The sequence below is a fragment of the Rhinolophus ferrumequinum genome, chromosome 3 (assembly GCF_004115265.2).
Source record: "Rhinolophus ferrumequinum isolate MPI-CBG mRhiFer1 chromosome 3, mRhiFer1_v1.p, whole genome shotgun sequence".
NCBI classification, from domain to species: Eukaryota; Metazoa; Chordata; class Mammalia; order Chiroptera; family Rhinolophidae; genus Rhinolophus; species Rhinolophus ferrumequinum.
Window position 1 is genome coordinate 3,292,898 of NC_046286.1, and position 15,208 is coordinate 3,308,105.

Below are 15,208 nucleotides of genomic sequence, written 5' to 3' on the forward strand. Positions count from 1 at the left end.
CTCTACTGGCTTAAGAGTTTTAAATTCTATTAGTTAAGAGTTACCCCTACATTTTTAACATGACAACTTGAACGATTAACAATTGAAGTTAATCAATATCCCTATCCTCCTTCCAAACAAGACAAGGATTTTAGAATACTTTTATTTATCTGCCTCATTCTCATGTTATTTCTGATTTTTCTGTCTTGTTTTTAAATTTAAAAGTTATTATTGTTAGTTATTTTTATAGTTATACTCATTTTACTTTTCTCTTTCTGATTTACCAATATTTTAGACAGGTTTTCTGTTTTTGTTGTGTTTCTCATTTTTGTTTCTTGCATCCCAATTTTTCTTTCTGGGTTCTTACTTAAGTGGTAATAAAAGAAAAGCAAATGACAACAATATGATGCTACCCTTTATCCATAAGATTGGCAAAATCTAAAAAGTTAACAAAACTCTGTGTTGGTGAGAATGTGGGGAAATAGATAAACTCATATATTGCTGGTGGAACTGTACATTAATACATTCTCTATGAAGGCAGTTTTGTGGTATCTATCAATATTAATAATACATATAAACTTGGACTCAGCAACTCCCCCTTCAGGATTTGATCCCAGTGAATTTCGCACACACGTGTATTATAATGGCTATGCAAGCATTGATTATAATAGTGAAAGACTTCCAATAACTCAACTACTCCTAGGTAGGAGGAGACAGGCTAAATGAAATATGGTTCTTCTATAAAAAGAATACTATATAGTCATATATTTCTACAGTTTAAAAAGTAAAGTTCAGAACAAGGAATTTAGGGAACTGCTATTTGTAAAAATAGGGAGAAAGAATATATACACATACATGCTTAAATATACATTAAAGTTCTCTGGAAGGATAAATATAAAGCTCAGAGCATGGAAAGCTTATTGAAGGGTATTGGCAAACTATAGGGGAGGATGGGAGCGAGGCTTTCCTCTGTATACCTTTTCGTGCCTTTTGAGTTTTAAACCACATTAATATATTGCCTATTCAGATAAATTGTATCTTTAAAAAAGAGAATAGTAGGGGGGTAAGTGGATACAGGAAATACAGGCAACTCTTTCGAGGAGTTTTGTTATAAAGTTAGGCAGAGTCTACCTGTTCTTAGCTGTGTGATGCAGGCAAGTTACTAAATGTTTCTAAATCTCCATTTTCTCATTCCTAGAATTGGGAGCAATATCTACCACACAGGATTATCCTGAAGATAAGGAGATGTACGAGTATATCATGCACTTAGCACAGTGGTACCACGCAGGAAGGACTCAATTAATGATCGTTATCATTATTGAATTATTATAATTCACGAGTCCATAAAACTTTGGGTTGGAAACCCAGTATTTCCTCGAACCACTAGATGGCATCAGACTCAAATAAATGGGTGCCCCTTTCACTCACTGAGCCCGATACAAGGAAGATCTTTGTTTTCCTCATTCCCTAGTCCTTTCCCCAAAAGTCTAGCTCCACTCTCGCTCATCTTGGTTCACGACAGCCCTGCTGTGGTTACCCCACTTGACCGGGGCACAAAGGACTTGAAATCCAGTGCTGGGCAGGGCAGATGGGGTGGAGGTTGTTTGGGGCTCCAAAGAAATCTGAGCGTTTCCTAAGGCTCCCCCTTTCCACTCATAGCTTCCTTTGGAAAGAGTAAAACATGACTGAGTGGGGAAGATACTGAAGGTAAGTGAGAAGAAGAAAAGGAAATCAAATGTGTTGTAGAGTAGGAGGGGTAAATGAAAAGAACTAGAACTTTGGGAAAGTCAGAATTACTAGTATCTATGGTTACCAGACACACCAGGTGTGTAGGGGTTTGTCTGTCTAGAGCAGGGGTGTCCAAACTTTTTTCAACGGTTTTCACCAAGGGCCGTATGCGGTAAAATACACAAACAGCCGGGCCACTCACTTGAGCTGAAGTAGTATTGCCTCACCTGGTTTATTTAAGTAAACTAAATATAGTTTTGGAATTTGCTGCGGGCCAATTAAAAATGGATTGCGGGCTGCAGTTGGCCCGTGGGCCACAGTTTGGACACCCCTGGTCTAGAGGGACTACATCGACTGTCAGGGATTATTTATCTATGTCCCTGACATAAGGCTTACTTGGATGATTCCCCTGAGAGAACAAATCCCAGTACATCGTAAGGTCTGCTGCATCTTCCTGTACTGCCCATCAGAATGCCTGAGTTTTCCTTCCAGATCTATCGCTGATTAGCTGTGTGATTTCAGGCCAGTTTCCCTTTCTGTGAAGTAGGATTGACTGACTGCTCCATTATTTTCATGATGCCTTGCAGGTTTCAAGTATTGAGTCTGTGGGAGTCACTGTACTGGGGCTATCAGTGAATTTTTTTTTTTTTTAAAGATTTTATTGGGGAAGGGGAACAGGACTTTATTGGGGAACAGTGTGTACTTCCAGGCCTTTTTTCCCAGGTCAAATTGTTGACCTTTCAATCTTAGTTGTGGAGGGCGCAGCTCACCTCCAGGTCCAGTTGCCGTTTCTAGTTGCAGGGGCACAGCCCACCATCCCTTGCAGGAGTCGAGGAATCGAACTGGCAACCTTGTGGTTGAGAGCCCACTGGCCCATGTGGGAATCGAACCGGTAGCCTTCGGAGTTGAGTTAGGGGCACGGAGCTCCAACCATCTGAGCCACCGGGCCGGCCTCTATCAGTGAATTTTAATAGATCATCTTCTTCAATGAGAGCTGAAGTTTCCATAAGGTTGGGAGATACAGAAATTATTATTCTTCTTTTATGAACAGAGGAAGGGCATTTGATGGGGAGGGGAAAGAATCAGGCCAACCTTCACTCTGACCAAATGCATATTTCACCCTAGTGATACCTGAGAGATGAACAGGTGTGGGGCAGCTAGCTAGGCAGCAGCAGGACAAGCAAAGGCTTATCTGCAGAAGGAACGCCCTGCTCTGACCCCACCCTGCTCCCAACAGTTGCCAGGCAGAAAAAAATCCAAACAACACAAGTTCTGGCTGGTTCATTGCTAGGGCTGGAAAGTACCTGCTATTTCCCGGAATGTGAAAGCTTCTGTTTCCTAGAATAGGAAACTTCAAAGGTAAGTGCCTCCCAGTAACCAGTTAATGTGTACAGCTTTGGATTTCAGTGGTTGGTCCATGTAGGGATGATGGAGAATGAGGACAGTGGAGGAAAGAGATTTATGCGTTTATCCAACAGACATGTATTATTGTTCACTATGAATCGAGCGCTGTACCAGGCAGTATAAAGCTTATTATGATACATGGCCTCCCTCCCCGCCTTTGATGGTCTAGTGGAAGGACAAAGGGGGGGAGGGTTACAGAGTTTAATAAAGGCTGAGAAAGAGGTGCACCCCCAGCGCAAGGGTGCACATGGAAAGGGCACGTCCTCCGGACGGAGGAGATACCGGAAGGCTTCCTGGAAGAACTAAACCCTGAGTTAAGTCTGAAGAACTTGGAGTAAATCGGGGGAGGGTAGTGCAGGGCAATCACATGCAAAGGCACAGAGGTATTAGGAGGGCCGGACTTTGGTGTGTCTGGAGCAACAGGAGAGCACTGGACAAACAGGCTGGAGAACCCTGTGTGCGCTGAGAAAGACCTGAGCAGAAAGCGATGCAGAGCACCTGCAGGGTTTTACCGAAGTGACATCGTTCTCTGTGCCTCCTAGAAAGAACAGTGACTTCATGAACAATGGCTGGAAGAGGTGAACCAACAATAGGGAACCCTCTTCGGAGGTGAGATAGTCTAAGAGTATGAATGAAAGTTATAAACATGGGGCTAGAAAGATAATGGACTCAGAGCTATTCGGAGCAAGAAGGAAGAGCTTTACTTGATCTCATTATGAATTAGAGATTACGAACATAAAATGCAATGTAATTTGTTAGTTGGGAGTGTAGACTCTGGGGTCAGGCCTGACCCCAGATTCAGATGCCAACTCCACCCCTGTAGAACCTTGGGAAAGTTATTTAATCTCTTTGAGACTAAGTTTCCTCATCTCTAAAACGGGGATAATAATAACCAACTTCACAGGGTTGAGGATGACTAAAAAATGGTAATACATGAAAAATATTTAGCATAGTTCCTGCCCATATTAAAACTCCATAAACAGTAGGTATTATCAACTTTTTATTAACATTATTCATTATGGAACTGTGCTCTACCCCTCCATGCCCTAGTTCCCCCAATATATCCGACACTGGTGGGAATGGGGAAGGCTACAGGAAGGCAACCTCATGAATATTTATGTCACATTGCCTAATATGTACATCAAGAACAGATAAAAAACTGACAGGATAACCAGCAAAATAGTAACCGTGGTTATCTCTGGGAAGTGAAACAAGGGTCAGGTTTATTTTTCTGTATGAATGTGTGCTATTTATATAATAAGGAAAAATATTTTAAAATATACTTATTATGCCACCAGACAAAGCTCTGTTCATCAGCACCCCGTCCCCGGCCCTGGCAAAAGCACACGTGGTCCAAATGTCCATCATCCTTCCAGCTTCAGGAACAACTAACTAGGGTACCAGAGGCACCGCCGCAGGGAGACCCCAAGCGGGCGCTGCTCGGGTCATGACGATGGCCACGAGGGGGCGCAGTGTCCCCGGGCCTCAGTCCTGCAGCTGCTGCTGCTGCACTAGGCGGGAGTAGAGGTCCTGCCCCTCCATGAGCTGGGCGCGCTCCTGCAGCTCCCCCTGCCTGAGCACCAGGATCTGGTCAGCTTTCTGAATCGTCTGCAGCCTGTGAGCGATCACCAGCACCGTCCGGTCCCCGCGGGACTGCCAGTCCTGCAGCTGAAAGGGGGGATCATAAAACCTCAGGAAGGTAGGAGTGGGACTGGACACCACACCCCACTGGGCACCATCTCTTGCGGTTGCGGGTAAAGAAGGCATGACGCATGAGAAGGTAGGAAAGAGCGGATGGTAAAGGGCTGCGCCGCCCTTCTCTCAGCGGTACTAGCGGATGGGAGATGCAGCCATGCAGAATCCCCAGTGGGACGGTCCCCACACCCATGTTCTCCATTCCATTCCCCACCGCTAAGAAGGCAGACACTCCTTCCACTAGTGGGCCGTCGTCCCCCCTCTGGCTGATTCTGCACAGGCTGGTCCTTCACACCTGACCCATCAGGTCCCATGTCCCCTGCCCCTCCCGCCCCAGTACTCACAGCCTGCTCACACTGGACGTCCAGCGCACTGGTGGCTTCATCCAGGATGAGGACCCGCGGGTCCCGCACAAGGGCCCGAGCAATCGCCAGACGTTGTTTCTGTCCCACAGCCAACTGGTTCCCTTTCTCCCCCACATCTGAGGAAACCGAGAAGTAACCTTCCTCAGACACAAGTGACCACGTCGACACCCCCCCACAAAAAGGGACACAACTGGTGTTTCCACTAGCACCAGGTAGGAGGTCTGAGGGCCCGCGTAAGGAGGGTGCTGGGGTGGAGACCGGCTGGGGCTGCCTGCGGACAGCTCGAGGCGCTGGGGAAGGCGGGGAAGTGGGAGCCAGAAAGGGCAAGGGAACCGCAAACACTGACTTAGAGGCACACAGCCCTGCCCCCACGAATAAGCTCCAGCTTCTCTTTTGGCTGAAGGTACCTGTATACAGCCCATGCTCCATTTCTGTTATAAACTCATCAGCTCTGGCAGCCTGGGCAGCGGCCATCACCTTTTCGTCACTGCAGCTCTCCAGCCCGTAAGTGATGTTGTCCCTCACGGAACCCGAGAACAGCACAGGCTCCTGCCCAATCAAAACCACCTGTGCGCAGTAATGGGAGCAGAGGCCGGGGTGTGAACCCCCAGGGCAGGGCGCCTCCTTGCCTGCCTCCCTCAGAACGGACTCCTGTTTCTTCCCACGACCTCCCACGCTCTGTCTGCACATGTTACTTCCCTCCGATCTCCCATCCTTCTTCCCCCCACACACCTGTCGGTGCAGGTAGCGGTGTTCATACTGGGAGACGGGCTCGCCATCCAGCAGCAGCTTCCCCCCGGTGGGCTGGTACAGATTCTGCAGCAGGGCAGCCACTGTGCTCTTCCCAGACCCATTGGGTCCCACCAGTGCAGTCATCTGACCGGGATGTAGGGTGAACGTCAGCCCCTAGAAAAGCCGGAAAGAGTAAGGGGCCTTCCTCTTCTCCCTCAGGACCCCTCCCTTCTCTTTCTATCCGAGGTAAGATGGGCTTCTCAGAAGCCAGTGATCTACAGGCCACGATGCCTGGTCACACGGAAGCAGCAGGGAGCGAGGGGTCCAGTTCCCTCCGCGTGGCCTCTGTCAGGCACCTTGAGCACAGGCTGGTCAGGGCGATTGGGATACGCAAAGGACACATCCTGGAATTCCACTCGCCCCTGCAGAGTGGGGGGGGCCAGTGTCCCCGGTGGAGGCAGATTTGGCTGTCGGTCCAGGTAGCAAAAAACCTTCTCAGCTGCCCCCACGTTGCTCAGCATATCCCCGTACATGTACACCAGGGTCTGGAAAACAGGAGTGGAGGGGGCAGCTAATCAAACATAGATCCACCAGAAACCAACTTCCCAGCTCGTCACATACCTCGGCCGACCCCAGCCCAGCCACACTTCTCCCCTCATCCAGAAAGGATCATCTACCTTTCAATGCGCAATTTGGATGGAATTTAAAACAGCACCAATACTCCACTGTTCCGATCGTAAAGGATGGAGACGTCCATACCCTCCCACACAGCGCGACTTCTATCCCAGCCCTTTTCAGTTACTTTTGTGTTACTTGTGCACTGGGCCATCTTGCCTAATCAGACAGGGAACGCCTTAGAAGCAGGCACTGTGCCTACCTCACTTTGGTAACCATCCAAGCGCTCCACACATAAAAGGTGTTTAACAAATGTCTGGGGAAATTATAAAATAAAGCCTGAAATGAAATAACTAATTATTTTTGAAAACTGGTAAATACAGGGAAAGAACCAAATGTTCGCTCCGCCTTTCCTAATCAAACTGCACGACTGGGTAACCAAATAGTAGATGAGGTGAAGTCTCTTCCAGCTAATGAATAAAGGAATGGTAGTGTCGCCATTTCTGCAACTCCTAAGTTAATGGATGTAGGCACTGAGCATCAATGGCTGATGTCACCACAGACATATACAAGAGAGATAAATGTAATATATACACTTATATTACATGTATCAGACACGTGGAAATTTGAGCACTGACTATATTTGATGAATTTTAGGAATTATTGTTAACTTTTCATCTTGGCTTTGTGATACTGGCTTTGTGGTTTAATTTTTAATGTTTATATTTTAGAGATACATAGTGAAATATTTACAGGTGAAACTATATCTTGAGTTTGCTTCAAAATAATATGGATGGGGAAAGAAGGTGGGGTACAGACGAAACAACATTGGTCATGAATGGACAACTGTTCAAGCAGGTGATGGATACATGTGGGTTCGTTATAGTTTGTCTTTTGGCTTTTATGCCTATGTTTTAAATTCTTCAAAACACAATAAACTGGGATTGTTTTGTTTTGCTTTCTATTTTTAAGGGGAACCAACAAAGCCGAAGACTCGGAAGGCAGAGAGAAAAACAGAAGGGAACAAAAAGAGCATGCGTGGCTCCCAACTCACATGCACATAGTGGCCCACGTCCTCCTGGAAGAGCAGAAAGGAGAGCAGCCCGCCCCGGGTGAGGTTCCCGGCCAGGATCTGCTGCAGCCCACAGCTCAGCATCAGCACCTGCATCCCCAAGTGCACCATCTGGCAAGGGGTGGGGAGGGGTGGTAACGTGAGGCTGAGCGAGACTTCCCACTCTTTCCCCTCCCTGTCCCCAGCATACTGAGCAGCAGGGACCCCAGAGCCAGCCGTAGGCTTCCCATGCTTTCCCTGCCCCTCCCTGGGCCCTTCCACCCGCCACTCAGCCTTCTCACCCTCCGTAGGAGCAGGTAGAGAGCCCGTTCCAGGTCTCGGCGCCACCACAGCTGTCGGCATCGTTCAAGGGCCTCCTTATAGCGACAGACCTCGTGCTCCTCGGCCCCAAAACTGCGCACAGTCTGCAGCCCTCCGACTGCCTCCCGCACCACCTGCCCCGCCTTTGCCACCGCATCCTGGATCTCCAGAAGCACTGCCTGGAAAAGCAGGAGACATCAGGATGATTCTACAGAAGACAGCAGACCCCATGTCTCACTCCAACCCCGGGATGCTCTTCAATCTACCTAAAAATATCAGACTGTTATCTTTCTCTCTTCCTGATATTTATATCAAGAAGGAATAATGAGAGCGAAGGAGGGAGGGATTTTGATTACTGAGCTCTCAGTGCTGGGCAGTAGAGGAGATACTCATTTTTTTTTAACCTTCATTTGAGCTAATTCAAACCACCCCCAGTGTCTGAATGAACAAAGAAGGGGCAGTTTCCCAAGGAGCCACAGCTAGTTAACAGATGTAACTTAAAATGGCTCGAAGACCTAAACCTAAGAGCTAAACCTATAAAACTCTTAGAAGAAAACACAGGGGGAAAGCTTCATGACACCAGATTTGGTAATGGTTTCTTGGATATGACACCAAAAGCACAGGAAACAAAAAATAAAAATAGATAAATTGGATTTCATGAAAATTTAAAAATTTCGTGCATCAAAAGACTCTATCAGTAGAGTGAAAAGGAAATCCACAGAATGGGAGAGAATATTTACAAATCATATATCTGTTAAAGGGATAATATCCAGAATATATAAAGAACTCAACGATTTAAAAACAATTCAAAATGAGCAAAGAACTTGAATAGACATTTCTCCAATAAAATGATGTTCAATATCACTAATCACTAGGAATACAAATCAAAGCATAATGAGATATCACCTCACAATCATTATGATGGCTGTTATTTTTTTTAAAAGGTGATACATACACACACACACACACACACACACACACACACACACAAACAATTATTCAGCCATTAAAAAGGAAATCTTGCCTTTTGAGACACCGTGGATGGACCTTTGAGGGCATTATGCTAAGTGAGGTAAGTCAGACAGAGAAAGATAAAAACTGTATGAGCTCATTTACATGTAGAATATAAAAAAATAAAACACCAAATTCATAGAAAAAGAGATCTTAGGAGAGATAGGGAATAGAGAGATAGAGATAGGAGGGCAGGGAAACTGGATGAAGGTGGTCAAAAGGTACAAACTTCCAGTTATAAGATAAGTAAGTATTAGGAATGTAATTTTTAAAAACAAAACAGAAGATAACAAGTGTAGGAGAAGGATGTGGAGAAACTGAAGCTCTGGGCATTGCCAGTAAAAATGCAAAATGGTGCAGCTGCTGTGGAGAACAGTATGGTGGCTCTTCAAAAAATCAGAAATAAAGTTACCATACAATCCAGCAACCCTACTTCTGGGAATGTACCCAAAAGAACTGAAAGCAGAGACTCAGACAGATATTTGCACACCCCTGCTCATGCAGCATTATGCACAGGAGCCAAAAGGTGGGGGCAACCCAAGAGTTTATCACTACATGAATGGATAAATAAAATGGTGCTCTGTGCATCGATGGAATATTATTCCGCCTTAAAAAGGAGGAAAATTCTGACACATGCTACCACATGGATGAACTTTGAAGACGTTACGCTAAGTGAAATAAGCCAGTCACAAAAAGACAAATACTGTGTGAACCCATTCATAGAATATCGAAAGTAATCAAGTCTATAGAGACAGAAAGCAGAATGGTGGTTGCCAGGGGCTGACATAGGAGGAATGGGGAATTATCGTTTAATGGGTACTGAGTTTCAGGTTGGGAAGATGAAAAAAGTTCTGTAGATGGATGGTGGTGAACGTTGCACAACAATATCAAAGAATTTAATGCCACTGAAATGATTCATTTAAAATTGTTAAAATGGTAAATTTTATGTTATGTACATTTTAATACAATTCTTTTAAAACAGAGAGAGATGGTGGACTTAACATTCAGACTCAGGTCTTCCTGATCGCACGTTCCACTTTTGTTACACTCCTGCTGATTATCAAGGGGGAAACTCTCTACCTAAGACCCTCTAATATGGCATTTTTAAACTTTTGTGGGAAAGTTACAGACTCTTTTGAGAATCTGATGAAAATTACCCTCTCCCCAGAAAAAGGTGCCCTCCCTTCCTCCTTCCCTCTCACACACACACACACACACACACACACACACACACACACACACCCAGGGGTCGTGGGCATGTGAAGCCTGTCAGAACTGCCGCCCTAAGTGCTGAGAAGAGAAGACCTCCAGGAAGGCTCCCTAACGCCACACATACCCGATGGCGGACATTGTACACCTTTTCGGCTGCCATCATGAGAGGCACCTCGAGCAGAGACAGGAAGGTGAGTCGAGGCGACAGGCTGAGCATGAAGCTGTACAGTCCCACCACTTTCACCAAGCTTCTCAAGAGCACATTGGCATTAAGAGGAAGCCAGGAACTCATCAGTTTGGTATCCGAGTTTAGCCTTGAATTCAGCTCCCCTGGGGAGGACGGAGCAGGTGAGGAGACCATGTGTAATGAGACTCCCTCCTGACCGCCCCTCTGGCACAGCCCCCTCCTCTGAACAGCCTCCCTCACCTTTGGGGACACCAGTGGAGGCTGCCTCGCCACCCCGGCCCAGAAGAGAGAGAAGCAGCTCCAGGCCCTGGCCCCATGGGTGCAGGCGACGGGAGAGGCTGAGTGGTGGAGGGTAAATGAGCGACAGGGGCCCAGGGGAACCCCAAACCTGGACTCCAGGCCCCACCTGTCTTAGTCTCCTGGAAGAAACCGAGGTCCTGGCGCAGGAGGGAGGAGAAAAGCTGCTCCCGTATCCGCAGGTTGATTCTGGACATGATGAAGGTGAAGGAGCCTCCTCGGAGGCCGGCAGACAGCGAGCTGTGGATAGGGAGCGGACAGGAGGATGAAGGGAGAGACAGAGAAGGAGGGGATAAGTGAGGAAAGCGAGGAGAAGGCACAGAATGAAAAGAAATACAAAGATGGGGCAAGAATAACATGAGAGGCAGGACAGAAACAAATAAGAGGGAGAGAGGCGAGAGGGGCAGGAATAAACAGAGGAAGAAAAAAAGAGGACATGGTGAGCTAGACGTGAGAACAAAATCCTAACACGTACAAACTCATCAGTATTTATGGAGTTCACACCGTACTAGACACAAGGGAAGAATATGGCAGAAATGAAGATACTGGGAACCTGGCCTCTGTCCAGGCTTCCCTCTGTCCCCCTCAAAGTCCTTCTTCCTAGTCCCAGATACTTCACTGTGGGAATCGCAGCAATGAACTCCCTGCTGCCCAGTCTCTGAGTCGGCCTCAGAGTCAGGCCGTTCCCCATCTCTATCGCCCCTGGAGTTGGAGAACTTCTCTTAGACCAACCAGATTTTTACAATAAAACGTGAAGGAAACATGTGAAAGCACGGAAGCAGGTATTTTACAAAATATGGGTTTCTGATACAAATCTAGTTACCACGTTTAGAAGGCTGTTGGGACATAGTCAGACATAAAATGATGAACGTTTGGACTTCGGTGATCATAGTGAGAAAGGAGCCACAGGAGACACATTTTGAAAGTAAAAATGACAGGGCCAGTTGTGAACATGAGAAAGGCATCACAATGCTGCTGCGTGGGGCCCAGGACACTGATGGTTTCCTGAAGGGAAACAGGAAGAGGGAGCCACCAGGTGGGCGTGGGATGTACTTGCAGCTCTGGGGATGTGGAGTGAGATGAGAGTGGGTTATCCAAGGGAAATGTCAAGGAGCCAACTGGATTACAAGACTGGAGCTGGGCATGGAGATATGGATCTTGGAGTCTCCTGCAGAGACGAACTGACTTAGCTCAATTGGAAAAAACGTTCTTAAAGATCAATGAACTCAGTCGCGAGAATAGTCCGTATTTCAGGGTCCAGAAAAGGAAAATTCTCTGGAGGAAGGAGAGTGGACTGGGAAGTAAAAAGGGAGTTCATAACAGCTAACTGAAAAAAGAGATCAATAATAAGATATTATTGAAATGCCAAGTGCTACAGAGAAGCAAAGAGAACTGAGGACTAACTTTTTTTAAAAAAGCTTGATCAATGAGAAATTCACTTTTGAGTAATTGGTTTCAACAAAGTAGCAAGTAGGCAATGAAGGCATGATAAAGAACTGGTTTCGGAGGCATTCTAAATGAAACATGACCACACAAAGGAGTGGCCTCAGGCTGGTACTAGGGCAAGGCCACAAGGGACTTGCAAGGCCTTGGGAGTGAGCAACTCCTTAAGTAGTGCACCCCAGGTGCCTCACTCACCTCATCCTGGTCCCGGCCCCATCGTGTAGTTAGTTACTAGTTAGTTAGTCAGTTAGTTAGTCAGTTAGTTAGCAGACAGCAGACTCCCAGGTATGTCTAACAAGGGAGGGAAAAGCAAATGATGTAGAAAAGAGTAAAGATACTGGAAAGAAAGGTGGTAAGCATTAGAGTAAGATCTTCAGCAAGTGACAAGATGAGTAAGGGGAGAAGGGCCCGGAGGGAGAAACATGCCCACCTGACAGGAGGATAACTTTGGAAACAAACTTAGGGTGGGAAGTAGAAGATGGAAAACAGAAAAGGAATTTCACGGAGATAAAAATGTTGAGAGGCACCTGAGAGACACTGCGTTTGACACATGAACTCCTTTTGTACAACACACACCATACTTGTACTATAATAATGTAATATACACTTTGAAGATGGGCAAATATGGTGAATGAAGGAATGCATGAATGGATGCATGAAATAGAATGGTAAATAAATACATACATGCACATTTTAGTTTAACTACTTCGTACTTGGTGCACAGAAGAATCTGAAAACAGGAAAGTGAGGGCCCCTGTAAATATTTGGGGTTAGCAGATGGACCCAATCACCCATCACCTACCTCCCAAAGGAGAAAAGACACATGAAAAAGATGGCGCTGGCAAAAGCTTCAGGGTCAAAATCACCTCCCAGGATGTCAATCACGCGACCAGAATAGTAAGGGATTAATGTCTCACCTGAAAGAGCATGAAGGACGAGAGATGAATGTGCTGGTGCCAAGGCCCTTCTCCCACCTCCACTTCCCAATACCTCTCCTGACTCACCCCACACGGCCATCACAAGGAAGAAGAAGGCAGCAGCGAGGAAAGGCAGGTCTGGCCTGGAGAGCTTCAGCAACCGCCACATCAAGGCCTTGTTGTTCTCCTGGCCCTGCTCCCTGTCCTGGGCTCCCGGAGGGCTCAGCACAGCCCACACTGCCCAGCTTAGCCCTGCAGCCCCATAGCCCAGCAGCAGCCAGCTCCAAGGGGCTGAAGCCACTCTGACTGGGGGAGCACTCCAGGCCCCCGGGACCAGGGCCCTCAGGGACAGGAACAGGGGGGCCAGCAGGCAGAGCAGGGGCAGCAGTGTTCCCACAAATCCCAGCAGCCCTCCCAGCTTTAGCAGCCACCACAGTCCTCCGAGTCGCAGGGTCCCTTCCAGCCATAGGCCTGGAAGCCCTCGGGGAAGCAGCGTCCCCAGAGTCCCCTGAAGCAGCCAGAGTAAAGCGGAGTCCGCCAGCAGCAGGGAGGCCCAGGGTCTCAGGTCAGGGAGCCGCATGGTGGGAGCTACGGGATTAAGGTGAGAAATTAGAGAAGTGGAGTACCAATCCTTACCCTTGTCCTCCCCATCCCCACTCCGCCCGACCCGTCCATTGGCTTCTCATTTTCTCCGATCCTATCCTGAAACACCTCCTGGGTGCCTGGGTGCCCTGTGCCCCATGACAGAAGGCACTCTGCCTGTCAAAGGAAACTGGGAAACCTGGCCTTCAGGTGCCTTCATCCTTTAAAAAAAAAAAAAAAAAAAACCGTGACCCCCTCCCCCACTCTGCCCCCGCCAGATGCAGGCGGAGTTCCAAAGAGCTGGGTAGTCGCTGCCCGGTTCCCTAACATCCTCCGGGTTCGAGGGAGGCAGGAAGCTGGACCGCGGCGGGGGCGGGGGAAGGGTGGGTTCGGATGCATCCCCGTTAGCGCTCCAGGTTTCCATCCGCACGAGCTCACCAGCGGCGGTTCGGGACTGCAGTCCCGAGGTCTTTCCGTGAAGTGCTGCTGACGGAGCTCTGAAATCCACTCCCGAGGCCTCAACTTCGTTTCCCCCTTTGGTCCACTGGCGACGCCTTCCAAGCGAGGGCGTCCCGGCGCCCGCCGCTTTCGCTTTCACTTCCCGGGCCAAGGCCCTGTTTCTGGACCGGGCGGCCAGCGGGCGGCGCGCGCCACCTGCAGAACACGAAGCCGGTCCCCAACTCCTGCCCCCAGCGAGTCTCTCAACCTTATCAACAGTTACTCTGTAATAGAAAACTACGGCAATTTAAAAAAAAAAAAAAAAAAAAAAAAAAAAGTCTCTTAAGTAAAATAAAGCTGTTTCAAGGATTGGGATACTTTGTAATTGGAAAACCGCTGGATTTTCTTACCTCAAACTCTTGTACCTCAAGCTCTGAGCCTGTTTTGAGAACGGCTCTCTCCGCCCAACCCAAGGTCCAGTTTTAGGGTTTTGGGGTAAAAACAGCCAAGTTCTGAGCAAGAAATACTCAGGACCTCTCCTAAATAGGACCTCTCCTAAATAGAAGGCTCCAGCCACTCTCACCAGGGCCTAAGTAGGTTTCCACTTACAGATTTTGAGCTGAAAAGGCCCTGACCCTTTATCTTCACCTGTCCTTCTCAACACAGCTCTTTGACTAGAGCACGTGTTCAGATGCCTACAAATTTGTGTTCCAAATGTGTTCCAAATATGTGGGAGCACCTAATATGAGGGAATGGCCTGGGTTTGTTGTCTAGTTTAACACCGATTAGGACAGTGACTGGGCTTCCACAGGTCCTGCCTGACCCAGAGCCTATCTATGGAGCGTGCAGATTTGTTGATTCCAGAAATAACTCTTCAGGGCGAAGCTACCTCCCACGCTCAAAATATCCACAAAGGGATGATCACTGGGATTCTGAATGACTCTTTTGAAATGTTATTGGTATGACTACCAATGAGTCACTTCAAATGGAAAATGAAGGGGGTTGGGGAAGAAATTTGAAGTGGGGGATTACTAAATTTTCTCCAACCCTGTCCATTCTGGGATTTTCAGGATCTCTCCCTAATGAAAAAAGGGTTACGCGCGGGTACTTTCTACTTTCAAGTTTTTCCTTTAAACTCTTTCTCCTTTCAGAGGTAACGTGGTCCATACTCTGCGCAGTCCCAGCATGAGTCTGAAAACGCCACGTGTCTGTCTCATTTCTCTAACCTGGT

The 15,208-nt window shown here is 47.4% G+C and overlaps 1 protein-coding gene across 2 annotated transcripts; it reads right to left on the minus strand.

Annotated features, from left to right (window-relative positions):
• Positions 1-4,098: 4,098 nt before the first annotated feature.
• Positions 4,099-14,149, minus strand: TAP2 (transporter 2, ATP binding cassette subfamily B member). Of its 2 annotated transcripts, XM_033103020.1 has the most exons (13): positions 13,978-14,149; positions 13,739-13,760; positions 13,045-13,545; positions 12,843-12,957; positions 10,707-10,837; positions 10,238-10,443; positions 7,872-8,069; positions 7,573-7,701; positions 6,260-6,448; positions 5,904-6,077; positions 5,579-5,738; positions 5,151-5,287; positions 4,099-4,779 (listed from the first exon to the last, which is right to left on the minus strand). In XM_033103020.1, the coding sequence occupies exons 3-13, from the start codon at positions 13,535-13,537 to the stop codon at positions 4,597-4,599; spliced, it is 2,115 nt and encodes a 704-aa protein (XP_032958911.1). In that variant the 5' UTR covers positions 13,538-13,545; positions 13,739-13,760; positions 13,978-14,149; the 3' UTR covers positions 4,099-4,596. The 2 variants fall into 2 exon arrangements, with proteins under 2 accessions (XP_032958911.1, XP_032958910.1); XM_033103019.1 differs by lacking the exon at positions 13,739-13,760 and having other exon boundaries at positions 13,978-14,148.
• Positions 14,150-15,208: the final 1,059 nt, after the last annotated feature.